At 43.1% G+C, this 20,546-nt stretch overlaps 1 protein-coding gene across 1 annotated transcript in view; it reads left to right on the top strand.

The window, feature by feature from the left end:
* The window catches only part of LOC138362931 (uncharacterized), a 166,198-nt gene extending 153,373 nt beyond the window's left edge, over nt 1–12,825 (top strand). The window contains exon 10 of the mRNA XM_069321512.1: nt 12,586–12,825. Within this exon, the coding sequence (XP_069177613.1) occupies nt 12,586–12,825 (240 nt within the window). The remainder of the gene's footprint in view (nt 1–12,585) is intronic.
* Nucleotides 12,826–20,546: the final 7,721 nt, after the last annotated feature.

Raw genomic sequence — 20,546 nt, 5'->3', positions numbered from 1 at the left:
GTCAGACGGCGGCAACACTCCTCACCCGCCTCTGGCAACACAGTCAGCTGGATGATTCAAAACTTCTATCCTGGTCTCTTGAATTCAGCCACTTCCTCTAGCTGCCCAAAATGTCCCAGGGCACACACACATACATTAATATATATTAACTCATGTATATATGAATAACCTGGCACCTAGCCTAATGCTACCACACTGACAGTAATAATAAAGACAATGCTCACGACATGAATAATACCCTAGCTCACCTAGACCAAGGGGTAATGGGAGGGAATTTATCTCCCTTAGCTCTTTCTACTACATAGTCGACATACCCTCTGGCAAGGGTCGCTGAAGTCCTCGATCCTGGCGTTCAGTCCTCCGTTGATCAGGGTCCTGTACACACATGGTCCTCAGTCAACTTGTAGATGCGCGTCCTCGCCGTACTCACACTCTGTAGGCAGGTTCTCCACCTCCTCCTGAGCTACTGGAGACAGGTCCCTGTGCACGTCGTCTTCTTCCTCCCACATTGGAACTGTAGACAAACTTACAATCTGGTTCAGTGTCTCCTCCTCAGTCTTCCAGTGGACTTGACCCCGGGCACAGCAGCTCGCCTGACGCGTTTTAACGTGGCCGGTGGGGTTTGGGGTGTCCTCCCAAACCCCCGCCCGACGTTCACCTCTGCCGCAGACTATCAGTAAAAGAGCTCTTGGCGCTCTAACACCAGCCAAGCTCTGCTTCCATGTACTTCATAGGAATCAGATAATCTCCCATGACGTCTGCAGTACTAATGCGGCTGCTTGGGTCCACTGGAAGGGGCTTCCTAGCCTCCAAATTGGGAGCTCTTTCGAGCATTTCCACTCTCGATGACGGGTTGTGACACACTGAGCCCACAGGGACGCCAGGACACCCAGAGCCCTGCGCCTTGTGACGTCACGCCGCCCGAAGGCTCCTCGTCATTGGTCTATATTTTCACGTGACCCTACCTGGCGTCAGAATCAACTGACGGCAGGCGTCACGCTCCTTTGGTGGGAAGTGGAAAGCCTGGACGCCATTTTGTAACACCAAAAGGGCGTAAACCACTTGTAAAATCAAACTAAATCGGAAAATTTCATTGCCAACACGATAACTTTCTGTACCTTTATATATATCAAAATGTTCCCTGAGCATCAGAGAACGTGCAAGTCGCAGAGATATGACTCTTGATGCCGGGACAGGAAAGATATAGGGGTGGGATACCATCACAGTACCTAACACAGGGGTCTCACACGAGTGATGGGGAGTATGCGGTGGACGATGTCGAGAGTGTTTACAGTACACGCACCTCGCCCGGCCTCCCACGCTGCCCTGGGTCAACACCACTGGAGTTACCATCACCATCTGTCACCGGACGTAAGTCTACTGGGTGATACTACATGTTATGAGTCATTTTTTGGATTCAATGCCATAGGCTCAGATACAAGCAGTGTTGATGAAATGAATACAAATAGGCTATGGTGTCACTATGCGGAGTTTTGCTGCCCCAGCACAAGCACTGCCCCTGCCAAAGGCAGCGCCTGCATCTCACGCGGCCTGACGATAATGCGTCCTCGTCATCAGGTGTTTGTGGTAGGCCTACCTCCTGTACTAAGCAAAATATAGTACAGGATCTCCTGTACTATGTTTTGTATCTTATCTCCTGGCATGCCCACGCGCAACTCTAACACAAGACGTAGTTGCCATGGTGTTGGCGCCCGTGCTGGTGGTGCTCGTGCTGGTGTTGGCACCAAAAATACGGGTGTTATTGTTTGGCAGGGTTGTGAGAATTTTGTAGCACAAATTCTAGCATTTGAATATTCAAATGTTGGTGTGATACCCTTATTCCCCCTATACTAATGAGGATATGCCTGAAATTTATTATTTTATTGCATATTTCGATCAACCATTCATGGACCATCTCGTTGCAGAGACGAACCAATACGCTCTGGTACTACTGCTTGATGGGGTTCTTGGACTTCTTCTACTCCCCAAGCCCGGCCTGAGGCCAGGCTCGACTTGTGAGAGTTTAGCCCACCAGGCTGTTGCTTGGAGCGACCCGCAAGCCCACATACCCACCACAGCCCGGCTGATCCGGAACTTCTCTTAGAAAACAGTCCAATTTTCTCTTGAAGATGTCCACGGTTGTTCCAGCATTATTTCTTATAGTCGCTGGGAGGACGTTGAACAACCGCGGACCTCTGATGTTTATACAGTGTTCTCTGATTGTGCCTATGGCACCTCAGCTCTTCACTGGTTCAATCTTGCATTTTCTTCAATATCGTTCACTCCAGTACGATGTTATTTTACTGTGTAGATTTGGGACCTGTATGGTCCTCCAGTATTTTCCATGTGTATATTATTTGGTGTCTCTCTCGTCTCCTTTCTAGAAAGTACATTTGAAGACCTTTGAGACGATACCAATAATTTAGGTGTTTTATCTCGTCTATGCGTGCTGTATATGTTCTCTGTATTCCCTCTATTTCAGCAATATCTCCTGCTCTGAAGGGGGAAGTGAGTACTGAGCAGTTCTCGAGACGGGATAACACAAGTGACTTGAAGAGTACAACCATTGTGATGGAATCCCTGAATTTGAAAGTTCTGGAAATCCATCCGATCATTTTTCTGGCTGACGCAATATTTGCTTGGTTATGCTCCCTAAACGTTAGAGCGTAGGACATCATTATTCTCAAATCCTTGACGTGCTGTTTTTTCTACTATAGGAAGATTTGATTGTGTTTTGTACCCTGTATTATGTTTCAGATTCTCATTTTTGCCGTACCTGAGTACCTGAAATTTATCACTGTTAAACATCATGTTATTTTCTGCTGCCCAATCAAAAATTTTGTTGACATCTGCTTGTAGTTTTTCAATGTCTTCAGCAGAGGTAATTTTCATGCTGATTTTTGTGTCATCTGCAAAGGAGGACAAGAAGCTGTGACGTGTATTTTTGTCTATATCAGATATGAGAATAAGGAACAGTAGCGGCGCAAGGACTGTACCTTAAGGTACAGAGCTTTTAACTGCGCTTGGAATCGATTTTATTTGATTGACTGTTACTCTTTGTGTTCTGTTCGACAGGAAATTGAGTATCCCGCGTCCTACTTTTCCAGTTATTCCCATTGACCTCATTTTGTGAGCTATCACCTCATGGTCACATTTGTCGAACGCCTTTGCAAAGTCTGTGTATACAACATCTACATTTTGCTTTTCTTCTAGGGCTTCTGTGATTTTGTCATAGTGGTTGAGTATCTGTGACAGACAGGATCTTCCCGCTCTAAATCCATGTTGTCCTGGGTTGTGCAATTCATTGTTTTCCATAAAACTAGAAATTTGATTCCTAATCACTCTTTCAAACACTTTTATTATGTGTTATGTTAGTGTAACTGGCCAATAATTTTTTGCCAAAGCTTTTCTCCCTCTCTTGTGCAACGGAGCTATATCTGCAGATTTAAGTGCTGCTGGTATCTTCCCTGTATCCAGGCTCTTTCTCCATATTACGCTGAGTACTATCGCTACTGGAACTTTACATTTCTTTATGAATATTGAATTCCATGAGTCAGGCCCAGGAGCTCAGTGCATAGGCATATTGTCAATTTCTCTTTCAAAGTCTTCCGAGTTTGTGGTAATATCCATTATATTATCTGCAGCTTGAATGTCATTCATAAAGAAGCTGTCTGGGTCATCAACTTTCATGTTGTTTATTGGTGTGCTAAACATAGCCTCATACTGGCTTCTTAGAATTTCACTAATCTCTTTGTTGTCCTCTGTGTACGTACCTTCATTTGTAATTAATGGTTCAATACTGGTCGAGGTTTTTTATTTTGATTTTGCGTATGTGAAAAAATATTTCGGATTTTTTTTATCTCGTGTATAGCTTTCTGTTCCAATTCCATTTCCTCAGACTCATATGATCGCTTCAACGTTTGTTCTATTTCCTCAATCTCCCTGCTTAGGCTTGTTTTCCTTCCTTGTGATAGTTGTGTCTGCCGAAGCATTTCCGTTATTTTTTTCCTTCTCCTGTACAGTCGTCTGCGTTCTCTTTCTAGAGTGGTCCTCTTTCTGCCCCTCCTCACAGGCACGTGCTTCAAGCAGACCTTGTAAGCTTCAGCTGTCAGTTGAGCTATTCCCTGTGTAGGAGTTTTGTCGCTTAGGCCTGACTCCCATTGAATGGTTGCAAGGTCTACATTTTTTTCCCCAGTCGATCCTTTTATTGTTGAAATTGAATTGATTGAATATTGCTTCTCGCTTGTTGGGTCTCGTAGACCTACTACCGTTATTTATGCTAGTTCGCACTTCTATGAGCTTATGGTCTGAGTATAAAGTATCTGAGATTGTAATATCTCTGATTAGTTCATCATTGTTTGTGAATAACAAGTCTAGTGTGTTTTCGTTCCTAGTTTGTTCTGTAATCTGTTGATTGAGCGAGAATTTGTCACAGAATCTCAAAAGTTCTCTGACCTGTGGTTGGTTATTTCCCTGGTCATTCCCTGCTATGATATTTGTGTTTGCCATTCTCCATCTTTGACTCGGTAAATTGAAATCTCCAAGGAAGATAACATCTGGAGCTGGGTTTGCTAGGTTATCAAGTATGTTCTCTATTTTGTGCATCTGCTCTGTGAATTCCTCAGCCGTTGTATCTGGCGGTTTATATATTAGAATAATAATTAGGTTTAGTTTCTCTACCTTAATTCCAAGTACCTCATTAGTTGAGTTTAGTAGTTCTGTGCATACCAGGTCCTCTTTAATATACAGACCTACTCCTCCATTTGACCTAGTTTTTCTATCACATCTATATAGATTATAATTTTGAATCCAGATTTCACCATCCATGTAATCTTTTGTATGAGTTTCCGTGAATGCCCCAAATATTGAGTTTGACTTTAATAGGAAGCCATTTATGAACTTAACTTTATTTCTTGACTTTGGCTTTAAACCTTGAATGTTTGCAAATATGAATGATTGTCCATATTGTGTGTCACTTCTGGAAGGTTTTGGTAGTTCTCCCTCCTCTCTACCCTGACCCAGGGTGTGTTGTTGTGGCAATGGTTTGACCAGTTTTGGAAGTGATACTGGGGAGTGTGGTAGTCTCTGTGTATTTGGGGGGTGTAGTATGTGTGGACTTGATGACGAACCGGAGTCCAGTCTTGGGCATTTCCCCCTCTCCATCCGTACTTCTGCCACGTTCCTGCCTGTCTGTTTCTCCCTCGGTTTCTGCCTGCTTCTAAAAAAATTTCAGGGCTATTATATTGGACTTCCTCTCTCATATAGAGCTGTGTACCTCTGACGTGGAAATCAGGGCAATGAAGATCGTAGCATTTCCTCTCATTAACTGAGAGTTTGCGTAGCTTAGGGTGAAAATATCTACACTCTGTATCAAAACGACATCTGCCTTTCCTTAACCAGTTTCGGCATTTCCGTGGGTGCATGAATGAGCATTCCGTGCTTCTGGGCCCATATCTGCACTGTCCTTTTGCATAATACCTGCAAATAATATTTTCATCTGTGATTGTATTATTCTTGTTTGTACCTGTGAACGACTTGGCTACCTCTGTGTTTTTTGTTCCAACTTTCTCGTTTCTGCATTCATTCTCGGTATTGCTCTTATCTTTCTCCTTGTTGCTTTCGTCTATCTCATTTGTGTTCTCATTCGTCTCATTTTTCTCTCCTTATTCATATCACCAGTTTGCTCTACAATATTGCCTTCATTTTTGTGTACCTCGACACTATGTCCTTCTACATTGCTACTTTGACTCTCTAAATTCTCAGTCCCTGGGTTGTGCTCAGAGTTCGTTGCTGTCTTTATATACTCTGCATATATTTCCTGATAGTTTTTGTGTGAATTGTAGCCTGTGTACTTCAGGAATGTTATTCATTAGTTTGGTGATGTTTTCCCACATCTGTCTGTCTCTTTGACAGATCCAGTAGTTACCTTCCCGGTTTGCATATTGTGTAGGTAATCCTGTACAACTCAGGTGAAATCTTATGTTACAAATGTTACATACAATGCCTACAACACTCTTCCGAAGTAGCTTAGAACAGCCTCCACACTCCCCCATGTTGGGTTTGTGGTGTTATAATATTATATGAATACATTTATAATATTATATGTATGTATATATAATATGTATACAGTATATTTATAATATTACATATGTTTATTTGTTCAAGTTTTTGTGAGGGTACTTATCGCCTTGTGGAGAAATATGGTCCCCTTGGGGACCGTACAATTGACCGTTGAAATTGAAATTGAAATTGAAATAAGTTTATTGAGGTAAAATACACACAAAGGGATGAGGTAGCTCAAGCTATTCTCACCCCATTCAGTACAACGTGTTAATATATACATAGACACACATCACAAATAAACACATTACCAAACATTCTGAGAGGTAAAAATATACATTTCCTCCCTCACAAGTAGTATGTTATCAGACGTACACACAAATACTTTTATGACCTAGGTATACTGTATAGACAATTTGCAAGACTCCTGCAGATAATTCAACAAAATATTACAATCTTGGTGCAAAATTCTTATATCTCTCAAGAATATCATCAACCTTTCCGTTGTGACACATCCAGGCTATTTGTTCAGGAACAGTCCTTATCTCAGTGTTTCTATATACACTAATCAACGGACAATCAAGAATATAATGGGCAAGGGTGTGAGACCTTAACATACCACATAGTTTACACTTCGTGTCATTACCATGAACATCTATCCCATATTCCCAGTAATATTTGTACCCAAGCCTGAGCCGCATGTACACAGAGTCACTCCAAGCATTTCTCCTTTTACCGTAAGTGAAATGGGTGTTTTGACTCACATACATGTAGTGTTGCATGGTTTGACTTCTCTCATACATTATCTCTCTCCTCTCCACTCCCGCCTGTGCCTGAATATTTCTGATTTTGCTTCTTATTTGTCTCATTGTGAATTCACATTCAATGTCAACTTGTGGTTTTGATGTGGCACGTTTGGCCAAGTCATCCGCCACCTCGTTGAGCACTATTCCAACATGAGATGGAATCCACATGAATTTCACACTATAACCTTTCAGCTGTATCTCAGTTATTCTTCTCTTACAGTCCTCCACTATAGACATGAAGACTGGGTTTCGACTGTTTAAGGACTCCAGTGCTCCTCGGCTATCGACAAATACAAAAACATTTTTGTCGTCATGACGTACTTCCTCCAAACACGCCAGAATGGCCTGCAGTTCAGCTTGTGTGGATGATATATAATTACTAAGCCGGAGTTCAATTATCCTGTCCACAGTCCCAAACTCCGTATAATCCCTTATTAGGACACCACACCCTGCCCTGCCATCCTCCGCCACCGACCCGTCGCAATATACATGTAAACTGTTGCCTCTTGGTAACCGAGATATCATGCTTCCATACAAACACCGTAATTGTCCCGGTTCATGATGAATCTTTTTCACCTTGAGGGGTACAATTTCGACGTCTATTTTCTGTACTTTCCAGGGAGCAGACATATTACACTTTCGAGAGGGTTTACAGCAGTCAAGTACGTCGTATTCCCTGAGGTCATGAGCTAATCCTCTCGTATAGCGTGTCTCCCTCAGTTTCCTGGAAGTGTGTACGTCACTCAAGCAGGTCTGAACGCTCTCAAACAGCTTATCCCCTCCTTTTCTCCGCATGAAACGAATAGATACTCTAGTGTTAATGTCACGGACTCTATCACACACACTCTGTAAATTGTACCCCAACACCTTTACCAGAAAAAGCCAGTGCTTTTAGAGGATGCAGACGGGCTTTACATAAGGTGCTGATATGATTTATTTCAGCATTTTTACTCTCACATGTGTATCCAACATACATGCCCAGATACTTGTACTTCTGTACACGGCTCAGTTCCACACCATTTAGAGTAAGTGTTATATTTCTTCGTTTCCTATACTCGTATTTGGTTTTATCCGCATTTATAACTAAGCCTAACTTGTGACAGGTTGTACCAAGTATGTTAAGAGCATCTTGAATTTTGTTCCCAGAAGTGCCTTGTATAAGAATGTCATCAGCATATATGATCGTCGTGACCCCTGGAGGATACATCTCTGATGCTAATCTGTTCATTAATACATTGAATAAGGTGGGACTTAATACTCCCCCTTGTGGGGTACCTAACTGAAACCTCCGTTCCTCAGACATGTATCCCTGGTAATACACCTGACCTTTTCTGCCTTGCAGGTAATCCCTTATCCAGTGTAGCAATCTCCCTGTTATTCCCAGATTGGCTAATTCGTATAAGATTACTTCCCCATTGGCTTTATCAAACGCTCCTTGTAGATCAACAAAAACTCTACAATTGTCATCCACATTAGACAAACACTTTAAGAGACAATCCGCAGTACTTTTGCCTTTGATAAAACCAAAGAGATTATTGGACATGTTATCACCTACAAGGTAGAGTAGCCTATTTAACAAAATCCTTTCCATCATTTTACAAAAGCAGGATATTAAGGAGACAGGTCTGTAGCCTCCGTTTGACTTAGGGATAGGAATGATGACAGCCTCTTTCCATTTTCTTGGTAACTTTCCCTCTCTATAACTCATATTAAACAAATCAAGTAAGGGATTAGGTTTCATACCGGCTAAATAATTAAGTATGTCATACGTTACTCCATCTTTTCCCGGAGCAGTGGAGCTGCCACTTTTTATAGCATCCAGTAGCTCATCGTGGGTTATCTCAGTGCATGCTATAGATCTTGTATTTAAGGCACATAAAGTTACTCCATTTCTAATATTTTCCCATGACTCAATGGTGACTCTCGTGTCTGCAGGTAAGGACTCCATACCAGCAGCACTTGCCCATTTATCTACTAACTCATTAGCAACTTTCCCTGGATCTGAGTGAGCAATGAATTTAGTCTTACAACCCCTGACTTTATTTACTGCTCTCCATATGTCTTTAAGGTTCTTAGTATTACCAATGGACTGAGCAAAGTCTTGCCAGTATCTGTCCCGCGCCTCCTTCCTCACCTGACTGCATTCCCTAGCCACTTCCAACATTGTATTTTTCTCTTCATCCCTCATTCCATTTTTTAACCATGCTTTATGCGCACCCCGTAGCATTCTCTCCCATCCCTTGACTTGCTGATCATTGGAATATTTAAATTTCTTAGGTCCGTGCGTCTTGCTTCCCCTGCCCCCGTTATTTTCCCTCTGTACTAATTTCTCTATGTTCTCGACCATGTCCTCGTAAAAACTATCAACGCAGAGCGGCGTGTAATGTTGATACCAATCTCCCATATTTTGAATAAAGTAATTTTTCATATCTTTCTTAATATTTAGCCTTTTCCTTTGAAAGTGGACTTGTTTTTTCCCCAGTGGTAATTCAACGTTCAAGGCAAAGTGGTCACTAAGTAGTTCCCGAACAACCCGAGCCTCCCCCATAATCCCCTGAGAGTTTAAAACGCAGGCATAGTCAAGCCGTCCTCCCCTGATGTGAGTTGGTTCATTGTTTCCCAAGAGACAGGTATCTGGATGATCTTGTAGAAACTGTAACCACTTGACCCCATTAGCATTAATACTACCCACTGTCCCAAGGCTTGTGTGCCGAGCATTAAGGTCCCCAATGACCAGTGAAGGATTAGTATAAATGCAGTCAGGTAAATACTTAGCGTCGAAGCAGTTCCTGGATACATACAAATTAACTACAATAAATTCCCCTTCCCTTAATGATAATTTAACACAGACACTCTCTATACCTTGCGTTTTTGATGGCGGTTCTACTAACTCTGCTGGTATGGAGTTCTTAACATAAATCGACGTGCCTCTGATGTTATTTGCAGCGAAGAGGTGAAACCCTTTATAGCCATTTAATTTCAATAATCCTTCATTCCTATCCCCTGTCTCTTGGAGAGCTACAACATCAATATCATTTCCCATCACATAACAATGAACATCTGTAACCCTGTTTCTCAAACCATTAACATTCCATGACAACACTTTCAGTCTAGGGTGATCCATTATTAATCAATTCATTGCCTAAGTCATCCCCAATAAGTTCACTAAATGATAGCCATACCTTGTATAACATCTCCCACCTCCTCCCAAGTTCACCAGTAAAAGCGACATTGCGATTCTCAAGAGATTTTTTCAGCCCTGAGATGTCCATTATTGGCCCAACTGATTCCTTCATTTTATGTGTAATTATAGGGTTCTTCCTTTCACTACGACTACCATCATTCACACACACTTCACTTTCCTTCATTTCATCACTCAATATTTCATTTTTGTCCTCAACCACTATATCCTGACTATCCTTCACCGTTTTGTGATTTTCCTTGACCTCCTGAACGTTTAATTTAGCCTCGATGGACTCGATTCTCTGCCCCAGATTTTGGAGGAACTCACCAACTTTTTTAAGTTCAGCCCACACTTCCTTGACCATATTATTATGACCCTCTCTCTGAGCCACAGTAGCCACTTCACTCACCGTTACACTGTCACTGCCGGAGTCCTGAGTGGTGGCGTGGCTGCTTGTTGCTGGAGCCTGCCTAAGTAAAGGTGACTCCTTTACCCACGCATTCGTCCGGTTCACTGGCACTGTTTGGGGCAGACTGTTTTGCTGTGCTCCCGGTGTCTGGGTAAGAGCTCTTGCTTGCTCTGTAACATTCACCGGCCGGAGAACAGCCATACTCGGCCTCTTGCTACACACAGCCGAGCTCGCATTGTGAACACCTCCACAGTTGCAGCATCTGGGAACTATTTTCTCACCCAGATTCAGTCTGTTTCTACACACAGTAGAGAGGTGAGACTTTCCGCAGAAACGACATCGTGGATCATTTTGACAGCTCCAGGATTTATGCCCCCATCTGCAGCATTTCAGGCATATTATGGGCTCTTCCACATACTTTGCTACATGCCTGGAGCCAGCCCCGGTGATGAACACTTTTTCGGGTACGTCACCTCTCACTAGAGCCACCACCTGACTCCTAGCTTCACCTTTAATAAGGTGACGCTTGGCCCACACAAATCGTTGGTCGTCGAGTATAAACTCGGGGTCCAGAATCTGAGGGTATTTATAGATAATTACCTTCGTCAGCTTCTCGTTCCCCTCCGGTATTTCCATAAGAATTCCATCATATCCTTGCTGGCTAAGAAACGTCACTGCCTCCCTAGAACCTACCGTTAAGTAAGGTCTGTTTACACCTTCCTTCAGCAGGGGCTCGAACTTGCGGTGTTCTCTTCCGAGTTTGACGGTCCACAGCAGCTTCTGATGATAGGCCAACGTGCATGAGGCAGGGAAGAGAAGCCTCCATCTCCGCTGATCCTCACCTTCCTGACATCGTTCCGTCCGTTTGTCTGCATCAGTCTCGGCGTCGTTCTTCATTCTTTTATCGTTTCCGTTAAGTGTATTACTGTCCACACTACGCCTTGCCTCCTGTCTTCTTCGTTTCTTCTTATTCCTTGTCAGAACTTCTAGATACTCGCCCTCCTCGTCTGACTGGCTGCTTTCAGGGTCCATGTTAATAACGCCGTGAGAAGTAGCCATGTCTTCTGGTGACTGAGTCTCCATCTCAGTACCCAGCATGGGGGGAGGGGGGGGGAAGGTGCGGAGCAGGTATCTTGACCCGACCGCGTCCCAGGTAAGACTGATGAATTGACCGTTGTTTGTCCCAGGTCGGGGGCAGGATGCCACCGGTTGCCAGTTACTTAATTTATACACTGATTATTTGCCTGTAATATCCTAAGGGAATTTCTGCTTTCTTCCTGCTTGCAATGCTATTCACTTACTCTATTACTAGTTCCTAGATCCACTTGCCCGTATTACAGTATATATTGCCAGTATATTATCACTGAGGGAGTACACTGTTACTGCGGGACGTCCTCTACACTGTGTAGGCCTCGTGGCTGTGGTGTAAACAGCCTAGTGTGATGCCTCCTCCACAACTTTACATTTATACTTTTTCTATGTACAACTCTCTAACACTATTCACTAATTTATATGTTGTGTTACACGTTCCACTTCACTGTTCAACGTATCACTGCTCGCTATATTTGATATATATCGCTTTTGCCTGTACACATGAGCCTGGTGGCCCTGGCTCACCACGTGGTCCCACGTTTATTCTGTATTTAACTTTCCTACGGGTCACTATGCACTTGGTGATCACTGTGGGCCGTAATCCATGGTTGTAATCCTAAAAAAGCCCGGTTTATCCCAGTGTTTTCATGGAGCGCGAGACAACACGTCCGTCCCCTCCCCCGCGAACTTAGTGTCTCATGTAGTTCTACTACTCATTGACTCTGGAATTTTACCTGCCTCTCGATTGACACGTTGGAAAGACACGACTATTGAGGAAATGTATGTGATTTTAGCGTTGAGCATGATGATGAGGCATGAAGATAAACATGTGATCCACGATTTTTGGAACAAAGACAGCCTTGTTCCTACCCCTTATTCTACAGGGACATGTCTCGTGATAGGTTCCTGTTGCTTCTCCGGTGCCTCCACTTTGCGAACAATGCTAAGGAAGACACACACGACAGACTATGGAAAGTGCGAAAGATATTTAGTGAATTGAAAGGAAAGTTTCCTGACTATTTTTACCAGCACAGAGTGTCTTGACTAATGAATCGCTAGTCCTCTTCAAGACACAACTCGCGTTCAAGCAGTACATTCCATCAAAGCGGCACCAGATGAACAAATCCACACGGGCCGTGACGAAGATTCGAACCTACGTCCGAGAGCATCCCAGACGCTGCATTAATCGACTGAGCTACGACATGGTAGTTGTGTACAGCAACTTACATGTCGAGATGGTCAAGATCCACACCGCTTCTCAAGCAGTGTCGTGAAAATACTCATGGAACCATTGACGAACAAGGAGCATATCCTGTTCACAGACAACTATTATACCAGTGCCCTTGCTAACCAGATTCCTCCTTGTCCACAACACCGGCGTATGGGGCACTGTCAAGGCCCACAGGAGGGGAAATGCTAGTGTCTGGCATTGGTATTGCAGTGGCTGATTGGCAACTGAGAAAGTGTGATAAAATGTTATCAGTGTGCTGGAGGGACTGACGCGAGGTGAATATGTTGACAACTATTCACACCGGTGTCATGTTGGACAACTATTCACTTTGCAACCTTGTTGCAAAGTGAACTTTGTAACAAAGTTACCAATTTATAAACATGGTTGTGTCATTTATTACAATGTATATATGCGATTTGTAGATAAATGTGACATGATGGTTGGGGCCGTCGAGTGCGTGAGAAAATCTGTGAAGTGGACAAAGAAATTGTTTTCCACCTCAGTTGACGTTGCAGTGCTGAACTGTTTCAACACGTATCTAGTGAAATATGGCAGGAGACAACCTATCCGTAAATTCAGTGTTGCTCTAGTGTCACAACTACTGGTGAGGTATGGGTGGAGGGCAATGTTGTGACGCATGGGGGGGGGGGGGGTGCCAGTAACAAGGCCTCACTCAGTTCCAGACAGACTCAGGGGCAAAGAACACCTTGCTGTACACAAGCTTGGTTATATGCCAAGCAAAGGCACACGAGAAAAGGGTAAACATCCCTGCGTTGTTTGCAAGAACACGCAATGTAGGGAACAGAAGCGAAGATCCTTGTGACCTTGTTGATTGCTTCAGTGATTATCACACACCTACGCAGTTCTAAGTGTGTTGACAGTGATGTATATAGTTTGTGATAGTGTTGTGGGAACCGACCTGTGAGATTTATATTTAATTTATATGAATTTATATAGAATTTATATTTACGTTAATTTATATATTTCGATAGCAATTTGTATGATGTTAAGTGGACTGTATTTCTGCAATAATCTCACAAATCGATCCATACACATTAGGGGGGGTTTATATTGAATTTATATATATGCAGCCAATCAAACTACAGTATTAAACTACATATATTAGCACTTTAGTGCGTGCGGCAGTAGCTGGAAAAAAAGCTGGTTGTGTGCGTGGCGTTCTGGGCACTCAAGCGTAAACACAAAAAAGTTTATAATCTTTTCACGCTCCTAACATCAATTCTCGAACTACGTTTTTCATTTTGGTATCAATGCGTTGGCAATAAAATTCTCTACAAGATCATATGCATAAAATGTCACCCAAGCATTTGTTATCCCACCACGAAGTAAATAAACACGAAGATGACTCGCCGTGACACCCAAACAGGAAGTAAATGTTCATACTCTTTCGTTTGTTGCCAGCCTCACAGTCATCCTACAGCGCTCATTTTGATATCACTGAACTCGCAATCAAATTCCCCACCCAGACATATGCCTATCAATGTCTAATTATGGTATCGGGTGACCCGCACGAGTGTGGGAACTGGGCGAAGCGTTAGCCGTGATTTCAGCAGCGACGACAGTGGTGTGATGCAGCGCTTTGAATGTTTATACTTATTTCACTGTCCTGACATTATTTCTGGAGCTACGTATTTCATGTTTATAGCAATGTGTTCGCAATCGAAAGTTCTATAAGAACATGGGTAGAGTTGGCCAACACAGCGTCAAATAAATTTGCGGCGAATAAAATCTTACGCGTGTTTGTACCCGTGAGCGTCAAAAGTTTTTACTTTGCTCATGTTTTTAAAGTTTATACTTGTTTCACACCGTTTTTTTTTTTTTGTACAGTGTTCGGAATAAAATTCCCTACACAGACATATGCATATCAAATACAATTCCTTGGAATTCACAGCTGTAGAGATGACGGAAAACACACAACCGGAACCCGCTCTTGACACTCCAACTCACACCCGCAACACCCACAAAAAAAGTTTCTCTTGTTTCGTGTATACTTACTTTAGTTTTCGTGCTACAGTTCTCATTTAGGTATCAAAATATTCCTAAGAAAATAGACTACAATACTGAAACAAGAAATAGAATATTATTAGAATAGAATAGAATCAAGAAATAAAATGTTATTTTCTTGGTCCACTTGTGACATTTCCTGGCGAAATGGTAATACTTTACCATTTGATCAAAGTGGTTGTCACGGCCCTCTCGGGACGCAACGGGGTTCTTGCTCAGATGTTGTTAGAGGAAGATATATGTATCCGTTCCCAAGCCAGTATTGGCTATCAAGGGATGAGATCCGTGACGCAAGTAACTTAAAAGGGAGTAGGGAAAGAAAGTTAAGAAATTATATAATGTTCACCATCACCGTTTAAATATATAGAATAAAAGAGTACACAAGGGGGAGGGATATTAACACTTTACAAGGGGATCGTGCACAATCTAGTCTTCTGCTGAAGACTCTTGATCAAGAAGCTAGGTGCTGAGTCCGCGGTGCTTTCTTCGTGGCCTCAAGACGTGTCTTCTGAGAATACCGAGCCTACCCTGGCCACAGGTCAGCCAAAACACAGGTCCACTGGGGGCACCGTCGTGGAGGCCGTCAACCACACGTCCAGCAGGTCTGCTGGCAGGTACTGAGCCACCAAGGCTGGTACGGCCACTCCACGAACGATAAAAGGGGTACGCCCTAGACAGGAGTCTCGTGTGATATCACAAATCACCCTCCTGTCCTCAATACCCCAGTGGATGATCGTCTCCAACAGTCGGTCCCGGGTAAATCCTTTCACTGCCACTCCAATGGCAGGCTAACACACCACAGGGTTCTTCCGGGGGACGACGTCACAACAGCTGCAGCAAACTTCACTGTATGGAGACTGGCTGCCTCGGGTAGACTGACTCCACCTTCAACACAGCGGTCCCAGGTCGACTCTGTAAGCAGACACGTCATCAATAACCGGGACACTAATACACCACACTTACGGGCTTGGGCACAAACACCTGACGTATCCAGTCCATAGATGGCGCTGTCGTCGGAGCACCACCTCACCAGAGGTCAGGGGCGGCGGTGTTGAGCGCTGAACCAGACTGGAAACTGGTCCTCGAGGCCAGTACACGCTGTCCTCACTAGGTGTCGTCGTCCGTCTGGCGGGGGTTTCGGGAGCCGACTCACAGATGGCGTGGTTGTCACTGCTCCAGGCTCGGACGCTGGATCCGGGTTCGTAACAGTGGTCAACACCCTTCATGAACTTATTGTAGTCAACAATTGCCTGTGGTTTGTTCACCACAACCTGTTGTAGTCTTACTGTTCCATCTGCCCTGCGAACTCGTTTTCTTTTCTGAACTTTCTTTGTGTCTGCATTGTGGAGGTTGGTAATCATAGAGACAACTCGCTTGTCTTTCCACAGCAGAATGAAGGTGTTGTCCTTGCGGCGGTAGACTGTGGTATCCACATCAATCTTACTCTTCGCAAGTTGTTGCAAGCCTTTTGGGGCGCCACGTAAGAGTCTAATTGTTCCACAGGTGTACACCCCCGCTTCTCGCAACTTCTCTGTAAGGGTAACTGAGTTGTAATAGTTATCCATATAGAGGTGGTGCCCCTTGTTCAACAATGGCCGCATCAAACTAGTAACTGTTTCAATGATTGTTCTACCAATGCCAGAGTAAACCTCAAATGAATAAATGTAGCCAGATGTTGATTCGATCGCTCCACGTGACAAGAAAACAATGGGCCTGTCACGTGACCCAGTAGGCCGACGTGACTTGCGGCCTACCTGAGAGAACGGGAATTTCATGGCGCGGAGTTTGAAACAAACCCCAAGTAAATCGGATTTAAACTGGATTTTTTATAAATATTTTAAACCGCACCGTAAATTTACGTCGTGATCCGACAAGAGGTTAGGGAAAACGCCCGTAATTCCAAGTCGAAAATCCAGAAAAGTGCTATACATTGAGGAGGTTCTTTATCTTATTTGTACAGCAGGCCTTATTCCACCAGGTATAACTAGGATGTAGATACCAAATTATCCTCATTTGAGGCTGCTTCCATCACCCAGTAACTGATATACCAAGCTTGCTTCCTCTTCTTGTTCCTGTCAAAGGGCGCTAGCTGTAAAGCCAGAATCCTAATATATGACAGGTATATCAGAGAAAACACTGTATAATGATTCAGATAAGGACCAAGGCTTAATTACCTTTTTTGAGTCGATCATTTGTGTTCTCACTGGTTCGCCCAATATCTACCTAACATTAATGGCCAAAAATGATTAGATAAACGGGTTTCGGAAAAAACACTTCCCTTGTGGTTGACGACAGCGTGTTGATGATGGAAGACCATTGGTTTCCATAACACTTCGTCCAAGAGAATTTATAGGAGCCGAATTTGCCCCACGACTCTCAGGTCTTAACACTTTCTGCGGATCAGGACTCCTCCCTGCATCCTGTTTTGCCTACCCGCTCCCGCTAAGTGGACATAAATTTATGTCCTCTTTTAAAATATTTGTATAAAATTCAATTTTTATCCGATTTACTTTGGGTTTGTTTCAAACTGCGCGCCATGAGGCTCTCTTTCTCACCACTAGGCTGCATGGTACAATAAGGTCATGAAAGGTGTGGACCACTTCGATCAAATGGTATTATGTCCCAAACGGGTTGCAGGTGGGTGACTTTAGCCGTTTATACTGGTAATGCTTCCCCCATATCATGTATTATATGCATATGTCTGTTTAGGGAATTTTATTCCGATCAATGTACAACACAAAATAACTGTGTGCAACAAGTATAAACTTGACAAACATAGCAAAAGTAAAAACATTTCGTGTGTGTTTGACGCTGACTGATATGCTCCAGCGTTGTTTTATATTTGGCGCTATTCTATCTTACGCTTTGTTGATCATTTTTACCTACGGGCTCATAGAACATTCTATTGCGAACACATTGACACAAAAATGAATGACGTACATAGAATAATAATGTCATGAGAGTGAAATAAGTATAAACTTTCAAAGCGTCGTGTGTCGTCCCGTCACCGATACCGGGTAACAATTTCACCACTTCCCACACTCTTGCGGGCGGGCCGCAATCATTATTCTACGCTTATATTCATATCACCGTGTTGGGAATTTCATTGCGAGTCCATTGATACCAAAGTTAACGCTGTAGGACAAGTGTGGAGGTGATAACAATCCCAAGAGTAAAAACATTTTGTTGCTGTTGGGCGCTCACGGCGAGTCATCTTCGTAGTTATTTATTTGGTGCTGGTATCCCTATACGTTTCGTGACTTTTTTTACTGATGTTCTTCTAGAGAATTTTATTGCGAACACGTTGGTGCCAAAATGAAATACGTAGCTCAAGAACTAAGGTCAGGAGAGTAAAAAGAGTATACACATTTTTGTTTTTACGCTTACGCGGCAAAACGCCGGGAGCACATACGGTTATTTTTTTTACCTTCGCCGGGAGGCTGAAAGTAGGCCCGCCCGCAGGAGTGTGGGAAGTGGTGAAATTGTTACCCGGTATCGGTGACGAGACGACACACGGTGCTTTGAAGTTTATACTTATTTCACTCTCATGACAACAATGGCTGATCACTTCCTTCCTCACTGACGCCTCCCTCACTTTGTAGAGATGTCAGTAACTGATAGAAGGGTCACATTTACTTTACTTTGATACTGATAATTAAGTTAATTAAAATGAGATGTTTTTATGATGGTAAAAGTCCAAAGACTAATGTACTGTATAGTGCATATTGTTGATGTGGCTTTGTTGTACTGCCTACAAAGTTCAACAACACGTGTACCGTTCTCATGCTTCCGAATGATCTCTTGTTTCTCCTCTATTGTCATCCTCACATGAGCTTTCTGGCCTTTATCCTTACCACTGGCTTTCTTGGGACCCATGGTGAGATATATAATAACAAATTGTATAGACAAATCACCAAAAATCCAACAAAACACTGAAAATCCGCGAGAAGAATTGATGTGGGGGTAGTCACTGAGCGCGAGACAATGGTAAACTGAGGGGCAGAGGGGCGACGATCGCCGAACCACCACGCGCTAGGTCGGCCTGTACGCGTATCAACAAACTCGCGTCCCGAGGTAACCCTCGCCTTCCGAGACAAATTTTTGGAGTAAATACTGCTCGTCTTCCGAAAAACTCGCATACAGGGACACTCGCATTCCGAGGTACCACTGTATTTAAGAATAATTCCAAGCAGAATAGCTGGTGAATTTATAATAGTATGTGGCAATGATATCCTGTTTTCTATTGATGGAAAATTCCACTACAAGCTACATTTTCTACGGGTTAACTTGTGTATACAATGGCAGCAATATTATCTGCAATTGCATGTAATATTATTAAATGGTGTCGGATTTTCCGACATAATTCCCCAGGGGGCTGCCCACGGGTCGAAGTCCTATTTAGAACAGACGAACACCAATACTCCTCCTTCGCATTATTAGATTAATTTGATGTTAGTAGTTAGTAATCACACATTTGTGCATCTGTTCGTACAGGATGGATGTTCCGTACTAGAGTTGCAGGGGTTAGAAGTCTAATGCGATTTCATTTCCCTGTTAACTCTTGAAAGGCTAAGACTCAAGCCTAAATACATATTATTTAACCCAGAAGACTGAATGTGATCAAGTACTACAGTCAAGTATGATTCAGGGACTGCAGTGAGATCAGTGACATAAGATATAACTTGAAGCTTGTTCAGGTAACTGGTCACTGATATATAAATACTGAGGCCCATGGAAATCATCTTGATTAAATAATAAATGTATCAAATCAGTCATCAGATTGGGGTTTAATTTAGTTAATTGATTCAGAGGATTGAATAGCCCATCATTAAAGTCAAGTATGGTTCTGAGACTGCAGTGGGTTCAGTGACATTGGTCGCAGTGACTTGTAGCTGTTTAGGCTGCTGTTCACTGATTTGCCACTGAGGCCTCATGAACTCATCTTCAGCTTTAAATGATGATATTAACATCAACCTCTGTTGCTTTAGTCAGCTGTAATCTCCTTAGTATAATGCTACTGGAGAAATATAATCAGCTGACAAATTTAGATTTCTACTGGTATTGTTTATCTACAGCCATAGGTCTCCTCAGGCTTAATACTGGGCCTGAGAGTAATTTGCCTCCTGCAGAATTTAGCATGGTTATGCCCTGATATTTAGTAGGGCTACCAATGAATCGATGGTAGTAGTCTGTCCCTACAAGGAGACCAAAGTCGGTGAGGTGATCAGACTTAATATTATCTGCCAATTTTATTCCTCTATTTGCCAGGAATTTGGCTGTTGCTCTCAGACCTTGAACTTGTAGGTCTACTGGTATTTTGTCCTCCACAATGGCTTGTACTTGACAGACGTACCTGCCTAAACGTACTGATGGTTGTACCACCTGGTAGATTTGAGGTCCTGCATCTGTTATAAACCCTGAGATGTTGAATGACATCTGGGTTACAGGCTTTAATTGTTGTTCATCTGCCAATCTTTTAGTGACATATGTTCTCTGGGACCCTTGGTCAAACAACCCACGGGTATGGACCTTGGCCCTCTTATTCTGGATGATAATTTGGGCAGTAGGCAAAGTTGTATTACCTTTAGACTTTGCCGATTGGACACTCGTTGTTTGTTGCACCTTGCAGTACTGTACTGTGGTGGGAATGCTATCTTCCACCTTGGGGTTTGGAGACGTTGTTTTGGTGTCTCTGTACAATGTTGCATGGTGCTGACCTTTGTTACACCTATTACAGGT

The sequence above is a fragment of the Procambarus clarkii genome, chromosome 9, assembly GCF_040958095.1.
Source record: "Procambarus clarkii isolate CNS0578487 chromosome 9, FALCON_Pclarkii_2.0, whole genome shotgun sequence".
Taxonomy (NCBI): Eukaryota; Metazoa; Arthropoda; class Malacostraca; order Decapoda; family Cambaridae; genus Procambarus; species Procambarus clarkii.
This window is presented reverse-complemented; position numbering and strand designations above follow the sequence as displayed.